The sequence below is a fragment of the Stenella coeruleoalba genome (assembly GCF_951394435.1).
Source record: "Stenella coeruleoalba genome assembly, chromosome: 1".
NCBI classification, from domain to species: Eukaryota; Metazoa; Chordata; class Mammalia; order Artiodactyla; family Delphinidae; genus Stenella; species Stenella coeruleoalba.
Genome location: NC_137169.1, coordinates 163,726,420 through 163,745,184, shown reverse-complemented (window position 1 = coordinate 163,745,184; position 18,765 = coordinate 163,726,420). Strand labels below are relative to the sequence as shown.

Here is an 18,765-nt window from a genome sequence, read left to right as displayed (position 1 = left end):
CCAGGGCCAGAGCGACTCACTGCGAAGTTCCCAACAAATAAATAAATAAGTCAGCCAGCTTTCCTGAGAAACAAGTCGGCCCTCTGATCTCCCGTTCATTTATTTGCAGGGCTCATTAATATAACATCACTGCAACAAACAGCTAACGGGGGATGGTGTCAGGATGAATAATGGAGTTACTCTGCTGAGATAACAATTAGGTTTTGAATGTGCTATCAGCTAAGACAGAGCCAGCAAGGATTCATGCCTGGTAGGAGAGCTGGTGTCGCCGATGCGGTAGATTCCTGCAGGGCTCGTCAACTGGGCTCTAGCCTGCCGTGAAGGGTGTGCACATACTTGCTCTCATGCACATGTGCTCGCACGCTCACACCCACACACACACCAAGTTGGAAAAGAATGTGACAGTTTGCCGTCTTGGATCCAGCATCCAGGTGCCTTTGGGAGCCAGGCTGAGATCAAAATCTGCAGGCACAAAGTTGGCATCACTGCTCTAAAGTCAGGAAAACTCTAAGCAACAGGAAAGGAGTAACTGGATTAGTCAGGGGAGGATTAGCTGTCTACATACCCACAATTGTCCTCGCTGGCCTGTCCTGATTAGGGGGATGCTCAGGGCAGAACCCTCTCGATCCCAATCTCAGACACAGGAGCTTTTCAGACAAAGCGTGACCATCAGTTGGGGATACTTCACCCTGGGGCGACTACTCTGGGACCCCCCCTCCCTTGGCTGCTCTGGGAGGATCTGACGTCAGTCTCTCCCATCTCCTCTTAAGAGCACAGCCTAGGGTGCTGACAGCCTGCTGGAGACATGGCAAGAGCTGCACAGGCCCATCCGAGAGGCAGCCAAAACCGTGCTGGGCAACCTCCACACCCGGCACTTCCCCTCCGCAGGTCGGCTCTCTGCCCCTGCCCTGAGCCCCACCAAGAACAATACCCAGAGGCTCCACCCTCCTGGGATGCTTATAAAAATGAAGCCACTTTTCCTCTGGACCTCAACTGACCTGGCTTCTGTCCAAATTTCTTAATCATAAAATAGTAATGAGAAAAAATGATAGATAACGTTCACTGAATGCTTACCTGGCACCTAGCACTGCTAACTTAGCACCTCATGTATATTATCTCATTTAGACTTTACAACAACTTTTATGAGGTGGAAGCTATTATCATTAGTCCCACTTTACAGATGAGGAAACCAAGGCACTATGAAGTGTGATACCTTTTTTAATGTCACACTGCTAGTGAGTTTTAGAACTAGGAGTTAACCTTCAGCTACTTGACTCTAGAACTCCCATGTTTGACCCATATAGCATCCTTCATCTCTTTCCTGGGCTCTCTTAGACAAATAGAACTCTCAATCCACAGGGCTGGAGGAGGAAATGGCGCAGGCACCAAGCTCTTCATCAAGCCTTGCTGCAGAGATGGGGAGCAAGCCGTAATCCCCACCCCAAGCATCATTTGGGGAGACTGGGATGCACAGGGAGAGATGACCCAGTGGCAAGGCCAAGGGGCGTGTGGGCATTCACAGGGGCAGGGCCAGAGAGGAGGGAGGGTGGAAGCTGAGAAGTTCGGAGAGATGGTGGTCCCAGCAAAGCCGACTCCAGGGCTCCTTGGAAAGCAGCAAGCTTGACCTTAGCCATGGGAGCGGGGCTGCAGGACCTGCGCAGAGGGGCCCACAGGCAGGCTGGAGCATGAGTTCTCATGGCTGGTGATCTCGGGGCTGTCCCCGGCAGGATAGTAACTCAGGCATTGTGGTATGGAGGCTTGAGGCACCGGTTAGATAGACCACTCACAGTGTGACGTTGAGCAAGTTACTAACCTCTCAGGGACACTATTCCCCATCTGTAAAATGAGAATACTACTATTCTCACTTTGTTTGTTGTGAGCCCTAAATGAGATAAAATATATAAGGCCCTTGGCACAATACCTGGCCCATGATAAGTACTTGATAAATGAAAAGAAAATGGTAGGCATCATTATCAGAATCTTCAGTAACCTGGAGCCAATGCCCGTTTCTGTCTTCTCTGCCATCACGTCTATCAGGCAGGAGATATCAGCAGAGGAAGACAGGGTCTCTAGGATGGGAGCCGGGCTTCATGAGGCTCCCACCATGAACGGGTTCTCCTTTGACCCCTTAAACATCTACCCTGTAGGAGGCCCCAACTCCATCTCTCCAAGGCTCTGCCTGAGTTCAGGAATGGCACTCCCCAGGCTGCCAAGCCCCTGGGCCTCCAGCGTCTCCCACTCTGCTCCCTGGTGCAGCCCTTCGGAGCTCCCCAGCTGTAATTAATCGCTGCATCTGCTCTCGCCCTTGGACGGCTTTGTGGCACAGTTCCCTCCGAACTGTTCAATTAGCGGCTGCAAGAATCAGGGCGAGTGCAGCATCACGGCGGCTGTTTTCCAGGTCAAGGCACCCACGGTGGAAAACAAACATGACACAATCTGGCAGGAATACAGGTTTGGCTGGGATGCTCAGGCGTGCGTCAGGCTCAGTTGGGCTGTGCCGCTGACAGGTGAGGTCTGAGGAGATGGGGAAGCGGCTCCCCAAATCAGGGGCTCCAGGCGTCTTTGAGAGGACCCAGCAGGAGATAGGAGTCTCCTGGTTAGTCCCCTCCCGTCAGCACGTGCCAGCCTCATCCCACATCCTACTGGCCTATTCACCTGAGCTTAAGGCGACCAGATCAGGGACATGGCCTGGACTGGCACCAGCCACCTCTACCCGGGCGTGGTCTGTGACTGCTTCTGGGACAGGGCTTAGGGGCTGCTGGACTGAGCGCTCTGTGCTAATGTTTCCCACATTTCCCTTCTGAATCCTGCGAATAGACAAACTTTTAATTCTACAACCGGTTAGAAAGCCAATACTCTTAAGGTAATAACAACTTAATGTCCCATTAAATGCAAATAAAGGGTTCATTAGAGAAGAGACAGTAGTAGAGTGTAAGGTGACTAAAATGGGGGAAGGAACTCCAGGTAGTGAAAAAAAGCACTTGGGAAAGATAAGGGCTTACCCTCCCTCTGGGATTTGCCCAGGGCCAGCCTGGTTGATGGCATGTGGGATGCGCTAAGTGAGATGGTTGGCTCAGACCTCGTTTGCTGCAAATCCACAGACCTTTGCTCAAGCCACAAGCCTGCTTGGGGTCCCTACACTCTCAAAGGATGCATGGATATCCAAGGGTCCAAAGAAAAGCATCTGAAATGATCAAAGGACCTGGAAAACAAGCGCTTCCAACAAAAGGCTAACAGAATTGCAGAAGCGCAGACCAGAGGCGACTTAATTGCTGTCTTCAGTATCTGAAAGAGGGTTGATGAGGAGGCAGCTGTTGAGTCCTCCATTCGATGAGGAATCACAGCAGAAACTGGCTTAAATTAAAATAAGCGAGATTGCAGGAAGAACTTAATGCTTCCGATGTGAAAATACTGCATCACTCCCAAGCGACACGTAGGCATCTCCATTCTTACCGTGGTCATTCAAGAACACAGTTTGTACTAGGATCCTCTTGAGACCAGCTTTTCCCAGGAATAGAGAACTGAAGATATTTCTTGACAGCTGCTGTGTCCCAGGCAGTGTGCTGTGTATCAGGTTACTAAGAGAAAGCAAGGTCCCTATCCCCATATAATTAGCGCCTTCTTGAGAAAAGACGCAATTACAGTCCGGTGGCTGTTGCTGTCTTGGGGTGTAGGCAAAGGGGCTACTAAATATTCCCTTGCAGGAAGGGTAAGCATTTGTCAGCATCATGCTTGACCAGCAGAGGGAACCACAGGTCAAATGCACATGGGCGTTACCCACTATAGCCATGGGGACCCCCAGCTCCCCCTGGGAGCCTGCATAGTACATAAGAGAGGGGAACCGGAGGTCTGGGAGGGGGCAAGGGGGAGCACACAGAGAGAGTCAGCACAGAGCCTAGGGGAGACCCTCAGACACCCCCTGCACCCCAACTCAGCAGCTGCTTCTGGGCTCTTCTCTCCCTCGTCCCCTACTTCTGGCTCTCCCTTCTGAGGTCCACAGAGGAGAATGTAAATAGATTTCAGGTCCACAGTATGTGCTGAAAAACATGGGGCTGAAATTCGGCCATATCAAAAGATCTTCCCAGCTGACTTCACAGGTTTTCAGCTCCCTTCCCCCTCTCTCCACACCCCTACTACACACTCACACACACCCCAAACTGTCACACCATTTGTTTGCATGGCCGACTCATTCAGAATTACTTTCCCGAAAGAATCCATTGAGTTCACTGGGAAATGCTGTGCCTTATCCCAGAATGGCTAATAGCTGGGGGCAAAGAAGTGGCAAGAAGGGAGGGAGGGAGGAATGAAGATGATTTTAGACACAGCCAGTGTCCTCCCAAATTTATTCTGGGTGAAAGGGTGATGTCTGGTTCAGAATATGCTTCTGTGCGGAGCCCAGAAGCCACCAACGCTGAGACCCTGCCCTGGGCATCACGGCCACTCCCCATCCAAGCTCAGGTTTTCTCCAGTCAACCCACGAGCGACTCTCTCTGCCGTGGACCCCACCATACACCATCTATGTTATGAGTTCCCTGGACCAGGTGTCCTCCTTCCAGATAAATAGGAAGATCCTCATCACCTCTAAGCTCCCTCCAACACCACCATCGCATGTTTTTGTGATCTAGGAAGGAACAGGTGCAGGGGGAACACAAGGAAGGAAACTGCCAATTATCAAGACCTACTTCCTACTTCGAAACCACCATCATATTAGGGACTTTCCAAATGTCTTCTTTCACCTTCACAACATCCCTGTGAGGCAAGCATTGTTATCTGTTTTCTGATAAGGACACTGAGGCTGAAGGTCACCTAGCTCATAAGTATCAGAGCTGGAATTCAAATTCAAGTCTGTCTCACTCGAGAGCTTACTCTCTTCCTGCTACAGACACTGCCCAAGCATCAGAAGGTCTCCCTTCCACACCACAGAGCAGCCAGCAGCCCGAGGACCATCTAAAACTAGAAGCAGAGACATGAGGATCTGGCTGTCATCCTGGCCGTATCTTGGTTTCCCCTCTGTCTGTGGGGGAACGTCTGTAACTGCAGCCTGCCCTTGCACCCCCATCTCTGCGGGAGGTTAGCTCTCCCCTCCCCTATGGCCCCCCAACTCCTTCCAGAGCTGAAAGGCCTTCCTGGGAGTTTTGCAAGCAGTAGTATGGGACTCCACTGACTTGCCTCCTTATAGACCCACGTGGAGAGGACAGACGTGGCCCCCAAGAAAACCAAGTTTTCTGGGTGCCATGCTGGGTGCCCTGCAATCTAACACTGCTTTGAAGAGAGAGCCTTGGAGGCTGTCTCCAGGGTAGAGCCCTGCCTGGTATGAAGCGGTATCTGAAGAATCCTATTCACTCCCTCTCTGGAGGATAAATTCTTTTCCTTCAAGCCTCCCTTCTAGAGCCTCTCCTCAATTCTTGGGGAGAAATGAGGAAAGCAGTGTGCCTTGGATTTTACCACCACACAGGCAGGGCTTTGGTAGACCCTGATGCTCATCCTCACAGTCACCTGGAAGCCCTCAGGTGGCACGGGGCGTGTCACACAGGACTCCTCCCTCTGTTCCTTTGCACGCTGAGCCCAGACCTCCACCTTGACTCTCTCTGATTTTTAAGCTGGGGGAGAACAAATGACACAGGCAAAGGCACAGATCTTTAAAGTGTGTTGTGTATATAGAAACTGCTGGGATCTGGGTAGCACATGGTGGATATAGTATAAGACGGCAGATGTGGCTGAAGAAGTAACAAACATCAGAATGTGGAGGACCAGGCCAGGAATTAGGGACAGTGGTCAGAGGCACTGAAGACCTTTAGAGCAAGTGACTAGTAATCAGAGCAGGTATGTGTTAATGAAGCCCACCTGGCCATGTGAAGAAGTCAGATCTCATGGAGGAAGACAAAGGCCCTTGCAGTTAGTGTGGATGAGAGGTGATGCAGCCCTGCTTATCACCTACGCTGGAACCAGAGTGGGGCACAGATTCAAAAGACACCTGGGAGACTTCCCTCGTGGCACAGTGGATAAGAATCCGCCTGCCAATGCCGGGGCCACGGGTTCAATCCCATATGCTGTGGAGCAACTAAGCCCATGCGCTTCACCTACTGAGCCTGCGCTCTAACGCCCACGAGCCACAACTACTGAGCCCACATGCCACAACTACTGAGCCCATGTGCCACAGCTACTGAGCCCGCGTGCCACAACTACTGAAGCCCACGCACCTAGAGCCCATGCTCCACAACAAGAGAAGCCACCACAATGAAAAGCCTGAGCACCGCAACGAAGAGTAGCCCCTGTTCACCACAACTAGAGAAAACCCACACACAGCAACAAAGACCCAATGCAACCAAAAAAAAAATTTAATTAATTAAATCTTTAAAAAAAAAAAAGACACCTGGGAGTAAGAACCAATGGTCCCTATATTTATTATACATGGTAAGAGAGGGAAAGGAAGCAGTCGAAGATGCTTGCAAGATTCCTGGCTGGGTGCACGGTGGTTCCATTAACCTTGAGAAAGGATCTGGGAGGATAATCAGGTTGGGGGTGGAAGGAGGGAAAATTAAGAGTTCGTTTCTAGACATGGTGAAATTTGAGGTGCCTGAGGGACATACGTGTGGAAGTCGAGATGTCCAGTAGCAATTAGATATATGGCTATGGAGCTCAAGAGAGAGGTCTGAGCCAGCGATATAGGTTTAGAAGGCATCAGTAATGGAGACCTTGGGAATCCTCTTGCAAATCAAGTGCTCACCACCTCATCTATGTTTTGGAAATCCAGAGTTTTATACATCAGTTTTGTCTTAAGCAAGAAAGAGGAAACTACATCCCATGTAAGCCCCAGGGCATGGGGGCTGCTGAGTGCTTTGACCCCCAAACTCCTTCACCACCTCCCCAGGTGCTCGTGGCACAGCACAGTGTGTGTGCTGTATGGGGAAGATCCCCGTGGACCCAGTATTACCCAGGCACTTTCCAGTGACCCATGAGGATGCTAATTCTCCCAGCTGTTAGCTGGACCCATCTCCTTGACATGTGTCTTCATGCCAAGATTATAATGCTTGCATATATTAATATTTTTGTAAGTCTTCCTTCTCTAAACAGTATAAGCTGGTTTATGTTTCTGGGCAGCTCTGTGCTAACAAATGAACCCTGCAGACCCCCAAGTGCCATGACTGTGTCTCTGCCACAGACCCTCGAATGTCAGAAGGGGACAGTGCAGAGACTTCCCAGCAGGAGGAGGCTGCCCCGTGGGCCTGCCAACCCCACTGAATATCCCCAGTACAATCCCCGCATGCTACCTGCAAGATGGAAATATTTTTAGACTTTCCAGAAAGATCTCATTTCAGATTTTCTTAAAGCTTGTAATTAACCGCAGTGAGCAAGAGCATGTATTTTTAAAAATAAAAATTTTTTAATTTTTATTTAAAATTTAAAATAAATTTTAATTTATTAAAATTAAATTTTAATTTTATGGAGGGGCTTCCCTCCATAAAGGAGGGAAGGGGCTTCCCTGGTGGCGCAGTGGTTGAGAGTCTGCCTGCCGATGCAGGGGACACGGGTTCGTGCCCCGGTCCAGGAAGATCCCACATGCCGCGGAGCGGCTGGGCCCGTGAGCCACGGCCGCTGAGCCTGTGCGTCCGGAGCCTGTGCTCCGCAATCGGAGAGGCCACAACAGTGAGAGGCCCGCGTACTGCAAAAAATAAAAACAAAAATAAATAAAATAAAAGTGGAAGAAAGAGAGCAAGCTGATCACCACAGTTCTGTCAGGGTTTTCAGTAGGTGGGTTCCTGGCATCCAGGTGGCTGGAGGAGAGGAGGGGGACCAGTGATGTTCATTCCAAGTGATCAGAGGAGAACCAGGTGCTTAGATTTGCTCAAAGCTACTTCCTTCCTCCTGAATCTCTCTTGCAGGGGCATGGAGGCCACCCCTTTCCTGTTCCTCATTACGAATATCCATCTCCCAGAGCCCAAGAGGCCTGGGGACCTGAGGAAGTGGCACCAGGGGAGAGTGTAACAGCCAAGATCTAGTGTCAGTTGTTTTTAGAACCCTCAGGGACAGAAAAGCTATGGGGCTACCGGTTCCTCATGCCAGCTCCTTTCTCTCCAAATTGTCCTGCCTCCCCCGACCCTCCAAGGCCCAGTGCACAAAGATGCCTCTGAGAACCTTGATTCATCTCATGAATCTTGTTTATTTTTATTCATCAGGTGGGATATTTTCTTCCCAGAGAAGGGAGTCAGAGCCACAGACAAGGTGACTTGGGTGAAATGGGCCCCCGGATAAGATAGTTCCCAGCCTGGGCCTGAAGGAGGGAAGGAGGCTGCACCATGTAAGGTCTGCAGAAGAGGGTGGGAGATCAGGAGGTATGAGTGGGAGTCTGACCTGGCTGTGCAGCCAATGCACAAGAGCCCAGGAGTCAGTGGGCAGTGAGGGAGGAGGCCTGTCCCGGGGCCTCATCCCCTCCATCATCTCTTCTGTGTCTGCTATCACCTGGGCATTCGTGGCCAAGTTGGCGGCCGCATTCATGGTGCTTACATTACTGGAAGAGAGCAATGCCCCTTTGCTGGAGACAGGAGCGGGGAAGAGTCTCCAGAGCCTTCGATAGCATTTTCGCCTGTACTCACCTCCAATCTCTGCCCAGAGGCCGTATCTGGAAGATTCTGGTGGACTCTTGGCCTTGAGCAGCCCTCCTTGCCTCTCTCCCTCCCTTCTTGCCCTTCTAATGGTGTAGTGAAAAGAGTCCTGGACTTTTTTAAAACCTTGTGTACATGTTGTATGATGATCTTAGAATAAGACACCCCGTATCTCCTTCCAGTTCTGAAATTCCATGCTCCTGCCTTCAGTTGGGTTCATGTCTAATTTCCTCCTGCTTTGGATAACTATGGACCTCGAAGTAGGAGCTTATTCCCCGGGATCTGTTGGATCCTGAAGAGCTGCATTTTTCCTGGAGCCTGATCCATTCCCAGACAGAAATGTATACCTTAGAGCTGCCTGATTCTGCAGTTCCTTTTCCTGTTGGGTCAAAACAAAATCAGGCAGTCGGCATTTGGTGACTGAATTAAGAAATGAATAAATAAACGATCCTTGCTGCTGGGAAGCCAGCAACATTTGGAAACTCAGAAGGCTATTTCTCTTTGGTACTAGCACGTGTCACAGGATTTTTTTTTTTTTTTTTTGCAGAACAATGTCAAATATACTTTCCATCTTTGATCATCCCCCACAGCAGTCCCTAATCTGGAACTCCTCTGAGCTCCCACAGCTCTTCCTTCACCTTATCACTGTGTGCCCTGCATCAGCATTATTTATGGCTCCCTTATCTCCTCCTCCTTGACCACTAAGTTCCTCGAGGGCAGATTTCCTGTTCTATTCATCATTGTAAACTCTACAGAGGCTAGCACCCAGGAGTGGCACATCACAGCGTGGTCACAATGACAAAGCCCTTTCAAGTTTACAGAATGCTCCCAGACACCCTGCATTCGGGAGCTTCCAGGGAGAGGTTGGTTAGAGATGCTTATCCTTCCTACCAACTAAGAAGAAATGAGGTTCAGAGAGATTCTGTGACTTGATCACAATCAGGCTAGTGAATTAAAGTACTGCCTTGAGGGCTTCCCTGGTGGTGCAGTGGTTGAGAGTCTGCCTGCTGTTGCAGGGGACACGGGTTCGTGCCCCGGTCCGGGAAGATCCCACATGCTGCGGAGCAGCTGCGCCCGTGAGCCATGGCCGCTGAGCCTGCGTACCGCAAAAAAAAAAAAAAAAAAAAAAAAAAAAAAAAAAAAAAAAGTACTGCCTTGAGCCAGTACTCTCTGATAATTTCTTTTTCATAAGTGGATGAATGAATGAATCATTGGATGGATGTCCTAAGAACCGATGAAATAGCTACATCATGACAATGTCGGGATCCTAGATAAGTTGAAAAGTGGAGAAAACACACCCAGTTCCCCCAGATTCCAGGTGTCCCAAAGCCTTCCCGTGGGGAGGGAAATGGGTGCCACTGCCCCTACTCCTGTGACCGACCAGCTTTGCTCATCCCATTTCCCTCCCGCAGATTTTGACGGTGTCCGGACCCCCTGAAGGAGGGACCCGAGTGACTATCCATGGCGTGAACCTGGGCCTGGACTTCTCCGAGATCGCCCACCACGTGCAGGTGGCTGGGGTGCCCTGCACGCCCCTGCCGGGGGATTATATCATCGCTGAGCAGTGAGTCCAGTCCGCTCTGGCCCACCCTCTTCCCCACCCCGGAGCTTGTCGGGGGGACTCTCCCCTCTCCCTCCATCTCCTATGTCCCTCCTCCCATGGACCCCACTCCCTGAAGCCTTCCCAGGGCCCTCTCCTAGCCCACCTCCACTCTTAGAATACCCTATTCATTTTGATTCCCAATTCCCTGGCTCCTCTGGCATCAGGGCTCCCGGTGCAATGCTCTCGTGCAGTTGGTCTTCTCCTGCCCACTGGCTAACTGAGCCACTTTCCCAGCCAGTCCATTCTGCTCCTCCTTGCTTCCCCCCGCCCCTCCCCCCATAGCCCCCATTGGAATGCATCCCGCTCGGTGGGCTGCAGGCAACAATTTGTTTGGCTCAAGGGGCTCTGACAGCAGCTTAATCTGAACAGGGCCTCCGCCAGAGCAAATTCATTTATTTCACTAAGGGAAATGTCAGCTGGAAGTTAGAAAATAGGCATGTAGCGGTGGACAGGCGAACGGGGCTCCAGAAGTGACATATGTTCCAATTTGGGGTGTTCATCTGGCAATGGCGGCTGCTGTGAAGTTGGTGGGCAGGAGGTGGGCATGAAGCTAGGGGGGTGCTGGGGGTGGGAGGGTAGAAGGAGTGATGCTTCCCCTCCTATGGAGAAAGGGAGGAGAGTAGCCAGATCCTTCTGCATGATTTATCATGTAAAGTCGGGTCAAGTCACCCTGGTTCCACTGGGCACACAGCTCTGCAGGGGGTACTGGGAGCGTGCCCGTGAACAGGGCTCCTCTCCTTTAGCTCCACCCCTCGCAGCCTCCCCAGAGCCAGCCTTTAGTAACAACCAGAAAAGTGGCACTGGCAACCGTAAAAATGACACTTCATCTTTCATCAGCACTTACTCTTTCTCATCCATTCTCTTGCTTTTAATTGGTAAGGACTCTGAGAGGTAGACATTGCTATCACGGTTTTACAAAGTAGGAGAGAGTGAAAGACTTGGGAAGTGAAATGACTTCCCCCACTCACTCAGTGCATAAGTGGCCATGACAGAGTTGGAACTCAAGTCTCCTAACTTTTGGTTCAGGCCTCTTTCCGTTCCCTAACAGCCATGGGGCAGGACTTCTGGGTAAGAGTGGCCTGCAAATTCCATTATCCGTCAGCCTGTGGCCTTCTGGGTCAGGGGCCATGATTCCAGTGTGGCCAGGGCAGGGTCAGAGTCAGAGGGGTAAGTTCCCCGACTTAGGGCACATCCAGCAGGGGAGAAGAAGGAGCTGCCTGACCCTGCAGACATTCAGATCCTGCAGAACTGACCCTTCACTGACAGCCTTGTCCCTTCAAGGAGTGAATCATGGAGGGAAGACTGGCTGGGTCTACAGGAAAGACATGAGGAAGAGGAAAGGGGGAAATGATATAAGTAGCGCTTCTGAGCCAGAAGAGAAGGGGAGAGCTGTTGGGCTTGTCAAGATGAGATGGCTTTACAGAGCCCAGCACCCTGCCACACCCAGCTAGACTCTCAGTCACACTGACCCCAGACCCACCTTGGCCTCAAGGAGCTGCCTTGGGCCACTGGACACAGGTCAAGTCTCCAACTTGGTGAGATGCCATAGGACTCCAAAGGAAAGGTTCACAGGGGACTGAAGGGTAAGGCTTTGAATAGAGAAATATAAATTCTTGGGCAGCCGGACATGGAAATCGCATGAGAATTGGGATCCAAAGGTCTTCTAAATCCTGCCTCCTCTACCTGCCAGCCCTGAGACCTTAGCAAACTGTTTGGTCTCTCTAATCTTCACTGGCCCAATGGAAATCATGATTCCTACTGCATGGGTTTTGGGAGAGAATTCAGTGAGATGAAAACGTGAAGACCGTAATGTGCCGTAGGAACGTAAGGAAATATTGTTCTATTCAATATCTTTGAAATCAAATGCATCACACTCACCCAGGGCCCTAGGGAAGAAAGTTCCAAGAAAAACTGGAAGTGAGGATACAAAAGGAGCCTGGGGAGGTGAATGGTTGCCAGGGGTCCCTACCAGGGCCAGTGATCACCCTAGAAAACCAGCCCCATCAACTCCTCAGGCGCGGGGCAGGCAGGAGGCAGCAGGCACATTCCTCACCTTGCCTGCACGCAGCCCTGGTTTCCAGCCGTGTCAGGCTCATTATTGAGAGCTTGTTAACATCATTAAAGCCTCCATCCTGGGCAGTGAGCAACAGGCACAATCATTATAGATATCTGTGAGAGATGAATTTGGCTAAATGGACCCAGTGCAGAGTCCCGGGCACGGGCAGGATTAGCGGGCACAGTGATGACTCACCGTATGCTTGTGCCGTGCCATCTATCACTCAGCAATTAGGCTAATGTTGGTTAAAAGGCCCCGCTTAGTCTCTTGCAATCAGTGCCCCACAGGTCTATGGAGGGCCGGATGATTCCATCACAGGACGTTTCCTGGGTGATGAGATGCAGGTTGAGGCTGCAGCTCAGCCCTGCCTGGGACAGGGGCTCTGTATGAGGTGGACTCAGCTTGGGTCCTCAGACCCCCTCCTTCTCATCTGCTGCACCTACGAAGTCAGCCATGTCCTGACGGATGCTACATGCTTGTGCTCCCACCCCAAGGATGCACACTCACGGGGAGAAAGGCACCATCTTTGCCAATCTATGGGAGGTGGTGCGGTGTGAGGCGAGGGCACCGGGCTGGGTGCCAGGAGCTCAGCTATTGATGAGCTCCCTGATCCTCAAATGTCTCATCTGGAAATGGGTATGTAGAAATGGACCTCTACAATCACTTCTGTGGCCCTAGGATGTCAGAAGCAATATGGAATCTGCAACTCCTGCCATTAGAAAGCTTATCGGTGGGACTAATGTGAATCCAGAGGTGCCTGTCCATCAGGAGTCAAGCCTCCCAATGTTGAAGCTAAATAACTAGTAGAGAGTTATTTAGTCTAACTTCTCATTTTACAAGGAGAAACTTTAGACATCCCCAGCTGTTGTCTCCTGATAATACACAGGGAGCCTAAAGCTACCAGGGACACCGAGAAGAGGCAGGAGGCCCCCAGAAGTCAAACCACAGGAACTTTGATGACCTGTAAAGCCTAAAGGAGGAAGTGGTGGCCACACCGCTGCCTGTGGTCATCTCCAACCAGGGAGGGAGGGAGCGCAGGTTCCTCAGAGACTTAGGAACCCAGCCAGGTCTACCCCACCTCCCCTTCCTCCCGCCCCAGCCCCCCACAGCCACGTCACCTCCACCCCAGCACAGCCACCATGTCCATCCTGTCCCTTCCATGAGAGACACAGAAGATTCCACTGATTCTAGGGGCAGTAGAGTGGAACGGTCAAAGGCATGAGCTTTGCAGCCAGGCTGACCTGGATTTGAATCGTGGCTCTGCCACTTCCCAGCACTATGGCCACAGATGAGTCACTTAGCACCTCTGAGCCTTGGCTTCCTTGTCTATAAAAATGGAGAAGACCCACCCTGTAGGATGCCTGAGGATGACACGAGATCCTATCTGGGCCAGTGCCTGCCACACACAGCTCGACAAATTGTAGCTCTTGTTTATTGTTGAGGTACAGAATCTGCTTTGGCCTGACCCTCATTCCTCAGTATAACCCTCTCCACTCCCTATAGCTGCCCTTGCTTCTTCCTTTAACCCTCTATCTCCTTGAGCTCAGAGAACAAATGCCAATAACAAACACACTCAAGGAGGCCTCTCCATCCTTCGCTGCGAGCACTGGGTCCCAGGAATAAAAAGGAAGAAGAGTTAGAGGTCATTAGAGTTCTTCCACAACATGGTCTGAGTCCTCAGGACTCTCACCCAGCCCTTAGACTTAGCACCCAGCCCTTAGACTTAGCAACCCAGACCATTCTACAGTCCACCGCTGACTGCTTCTCCTCTCCCACTCACTGGATGAAGTAGAACCTCATTCCACCAGCAGGGAAAGGAGTCAGCTGCAGTGCCAAGGAAGGGAACCCATGGTCCAGCTCTAGGCCCTCCGTGCAGCCTCGGCCCCTGCATCATACCCTTCCAAGCGGGACACTGAGAGCCAACTGCAGGCATTCAGCCTTGGACACTTGGGCAGTGCCATCTCCCATCCACCCTCTTCTCCCACGTGCTTGACGTGCAAAGCTCATCTTTTGGGCCACAAACCCTGAACAAGAAAATGTTCTAGAAAAGACAGTGTGCCAAGACGCCCCAGACAGCTGAACAGGCCATTCTAGCCTTCTCTTCTCCTAGACAGGCCCCAGGAGGAGCAAATATGCCTATGACCTTCACGTGTTCTTATGTTTCCTCTTTCCATGACTTCAAGCCTGCCATGATTTGCTTCTGCTTTTCTTCTCGAGGGTGGCTCCAGCACAGTGGCCAAGGGGGGTGAGTGAGGGACAAGAAAGCACTGATTAGAAGAGAGAGAAAGAGACTTATCTGCTGCCTCCTCTTCTTCACACCCCATCCCCCCAGTAGAGAGTCGATAATCCTCTGATGCTCCTTGAGAGCCCGGAGCAATGTGACAGCATGACAGGGACCCCAAACGGGAACAGGTGCTGGGGCCCAGGCAGCAGGATGGGAGAGTTGTTACTCCAAGCAGGTAGCAGCATGGAAATAACCCCACGTCGTACCTTAAATTAAGCTTCTCAAATGCTCCGCTAATGAGGTTTAAGGAGACGCTTACATGTAAAATACTAATTGATCATCACTATCATCTTTACTGTGGGTTCATAATTAATTTATTCACAGAGAAAGGGAAAGGAGAACGTCCTTTGACATGCACTCAGTACTTTCTTGTCGAACCTAATATGCTAAACGTAATAAGACAGTCATTGTATGTAAAGTAAATATTCACCGGGAGTGAAAGTACTTATTTGGGATTAACTGTTAGGAAGGAGCTGGAGATCGGTGGCATGACGTGTGTGTGAACACGCCATGTATTTGTTTAATGCAAGTTTTATTACATCAAAATGAAATCTCTGTTTAGTTACCTAGAGAACCACTTCCTAGAGAAGTTGTTGAGATAAGCGTCCTCCGTTAAACACGGATCTTCCCCACCGTGCCTGGATAATGCTGGGGATTGGTGGAGAGGGGTCTGTTTTTCTGACTCCCCACTAAACCAACCTACCAAGGGCACCAGACTGCTCAGACTGAACACTTAAATGGCATTGGGAAGGAAAGAAAAGCCTTCCATCTGTCCCCTGGGTTCCCTTTTGCTGAGCCTGGTGGAGCCCTTTCCCACCCATCCCATGCCTTAAAATTCCAGGCAAGAGATCCCCCCAAGAATCTGATTTCTTCAGTCCCTCCCATATCCTCCACTGCCCACTCTTTCTAGAGTCTGCTGTGGCTAAGGCAGTCCGTCTGTAAATGTGCTTGTTGTAACTTATCTCAGGTACCAGGGAAGCCCTCACTGGGGGTATCAAGCTGCACATCACGAGAGAGAGTGCCTCCCCAATCCCTCCCCCCGCCCCCCCGCCCCCCCACCACCCACCCCGCCGCCACCATTCTCCAGTTCTCCTGTTGATGTGAGACATGACTTCCAACCCCAGGGCTGGTTCACCGCCTCGCCCACCAGCTCTGTGAGCTCAGCCCTTGATTAAGTGGGAGTCCAGTGTCGATTGCTGTCCTAATGAACTCATCCACCTCCCACCCCCTCGCCTGCTGCCACTGGATGCCACTCCTCCCATTCAGCTGGGAGCTCCGGTTTGGGGAACTCACTATCTCACCAGATTATCTGTTCCCTCACTGCAGGAAACAAACCACAATTGAATCAGCTTGGCAAATCAGTCCCCACTCCCTCTTCTCGGGAGTGTTGCAGCGTTGGCTTGTCACACGAAAAAGAGCACTAAATTACTGCCCCTAGATCTCTCTGTTGAACATTAGGTTTATTCCACAAATATTGGGTTGGTACCCAATGCCAAGCCCTGCACTAGGCACCGGGGACTACAGGCTTGCTCATAGAAATAGGCAGCATAGCGTTTCGAGGGCTTTAGCGTTGAGCTCATCCAACCTCTCACTGTACCAATGAGAGACTAAAGCCCAGAGCGGGAAAGTACTTTACCCAAGGTCGCACAGCCACATGGTTGAGCAAGCTGAGTCTTGGTCCAGCACTATTGTAAGACTGTGATGAGTCATTCACTGTGACTATGACGGGGTGAGCAAGCTGGGGCAGGGATGCAGCTCTCCCCAGGTCTCTCATGGAAAGGTTTGCTCTCTCCTCAGGATCGTTTGTGAGATGGGCCATGCCCTTGTGGGGACCACCTCTGGGCCCGTGCGCCTGTGCATTGGCGAGTGTAAGCCAGAGTTCATGACCAAATCCCATCAACAGTACACGTTTGTGGTGAGTATTGGGTCTAGTGCTGAGCTACAGGCTTCTAGCAAGGGCATATTTCTGCTCCAGGCTTCTCCCAGGAAAGTCCCACCCACCCCTCTCCCGAGCTGGCACCTCCAGGCTTCTTGCAGATGGAGTAGGAGACCAGAAAAGGGAAAGCCTGTCTTTCCTGGGTGGGTCAAGTGCACGACCAACAACACTTTGGAGACTTTGGCGTCCCAGAGAGCCACAGGTCAGAGTTCTAAATAAGCAAAATCAGGCCTTCCTTAGAAAGTGGATCCTAGACACAGGGTGGGGAGGGGCTGCCCTTTGTCCCACCGATGTGATATCTCTGTCTAATTCCAGCCTAATGAGGACAGATCATCTGAGGGACCTAATTATAAAGGTCTATATTTATCCACACGCTTTGTTTTCTGCCAAGGATATTGTAAGTGGGAGTTTAGAGGAGCCATTTGGAATCCTGCAGGAACGCATGTCTGTGTGCAGGACCATGGGAGTGGGATGTACGAGTGAGCTGCTCTGTGTGTTGGTGTGGTTACACACACATATGCACACACTCAGCCCTGGAAACACTTCTTCTCGCCCAAGCAACAGATGGTGGACTCACAAAGGCTTTATTTTCTCGTGCTGAACAACCTGCTTCTGGGGCTCCAAAGTCCCTTTTCTGACACCTAGGCAACATTGCCACATCAAGTTCTTCACTGAAAAGTGTTAACACCAGCGGAGGGGGTCAAACCAGCCTTGCTCAGAGTATTGAAAATTTATTTGACCACAAAATTCTCTTCTCTCTAAAGCACTTTACTGCTTGTTTTAGGTTTTCCAGTCTCTGCCTTCTTATCTCAGCATCTCCACCTTTCCTTGTACCAGTCTTCTCTCAGATGGGAGGGTACCATGGCCTATATCTGCAGCCCACCTACCCCATCTCCTGTGCAGGACAGACAGGGTCTCATGTGAGAAGCAAACCCAGAAAGACTGGATGGAGAGAGCTGTAGAGTGTCAGAGCTGGGAGGGCTTTACAGATCATGTAGCCCACTCTCCTGTCTTGACAGAGGAGGGAACAAAAGCCCAGAGTGATACAGAAACTTGCTTCAGGGCCCATCACTAGTGAGTGGCTAAGGCGGACTAGAGTTCATGCCTGTGTAGGTGCTCAGTTAAATGCACTTTCCACTCCACTCCCCTGCCGGCTAGGCAGGAGCAATTTCTTTCTGATGCATTTTAGGCCAGATGACATTTCTTTTAGGCTTCAGGCTTAATTTTACGATTTAGTGAGCTTACTAGAAAATCCCAGCCAACGATGGGCCATCCTCCTGGTGAAGGTCAGGGAAGACGCATCTAACATTTACTGACAGGTCTCTGCACCTGTTGTGCCCTTCTCTTGCTTAGGGAGGGACGGAAGGACACAAGCGTGGGCCATTAATGGATCCTCTTGGTGGCCCAATCCAGGCAGGGATCCTTTATTCAGCCCTATCGATTTTGTGCCAAAAAAATCAGTATGCACTCCAGATAGAGAAGCATTTTCAAATTGTTCTCAATTTGCAAACTAATTGATAGATTAGTCAGTGTCATCTCTGCCTTCCCAACAGTGTTATGAGCATAAGACTCCCAGGGGAGTTAATTAATTGCAAAACACGGCCCTTCTGCCTTCCCTGGATATGCCTGGAGCCTCTTCTTAGAAAGGGTCTGAGCTCCAGGGTAGGCAAAGAGTGTTTGGGATTAGAAAGGGTTCACTCTGAGCGTGGACACAGTCCCTCCTTCTGTCTTTAAGTCTAGCCTGGGTTTCTCTCTTTGGGTAAAACCTGAGCTGTGATCCTTTCTCTGCTTCCTCCCAAAGAACCCTTCCGTGTTGTCACTCAGCCCCATCCGAGGGCCAGAGTCCGGAGGCACCATGGTGACCATCACGGGCCATTACCTCGGGGCTGGGAGCAGCGTGGCTGTTTACCTGGGCAACCAGACCTGCGAGTTCTATGGGTGAGATGGGCTCAAAGGAGCCCTAGGAGACTGTACACGTGAGGCCTGTGCACACATGTTCCCGTGCATGTTCACATATGTGCCTGCCCCATCATCCCCATGTTATGTGTCATGTCCTGGGCCCAAACACCATTCCAGTCACTGTAAGAAATATATACCACTAGTCAATTTGTATCGCGAGTATCATAGGGGCTAAATACTTCTACAGATATTTAGAAGTGAGGACCATAAGAGCTGCTGATGAGGGAGGTTCCCAGGAGCTCTCAGTCACCACCAGGATCAAGCATTCATTATGTCCCCACCATGGTGACTTGAGAAACATGGAGATTGCATGGCCTCTGTCCT

The 18,765-nt window shown here is 50.9% G+C and overlaps 1 protein-coding gene across 1 annotated transcript in view; it reads left to right on the top strand.

Moving 5' to 3' along the window:
- The window catches only part of PLXNA2 (plexin A2), a 216,648-nt gene that overhangs the window by 167,503 nt on the left and 30,380 nt on the right, over positions 1-18,765 (top strand). Inside the window, exons 13-15 of the mRNA XM_079937942.1 lie at positions 10,016-10,167; positions 16,344-16,461; positions 18,284-18,420. Coding sequence (XP_079794068.1) covers positions 10,016-10,167; positions 16,344-16,461; positions 18,284-18,420 — 407 coding nt within the window. The remainder of the gene's footprint in view (positions 1-10,015; positions 10,168-16,343; positions 16,462-18,283; positions 18,421-18,765) is intronic.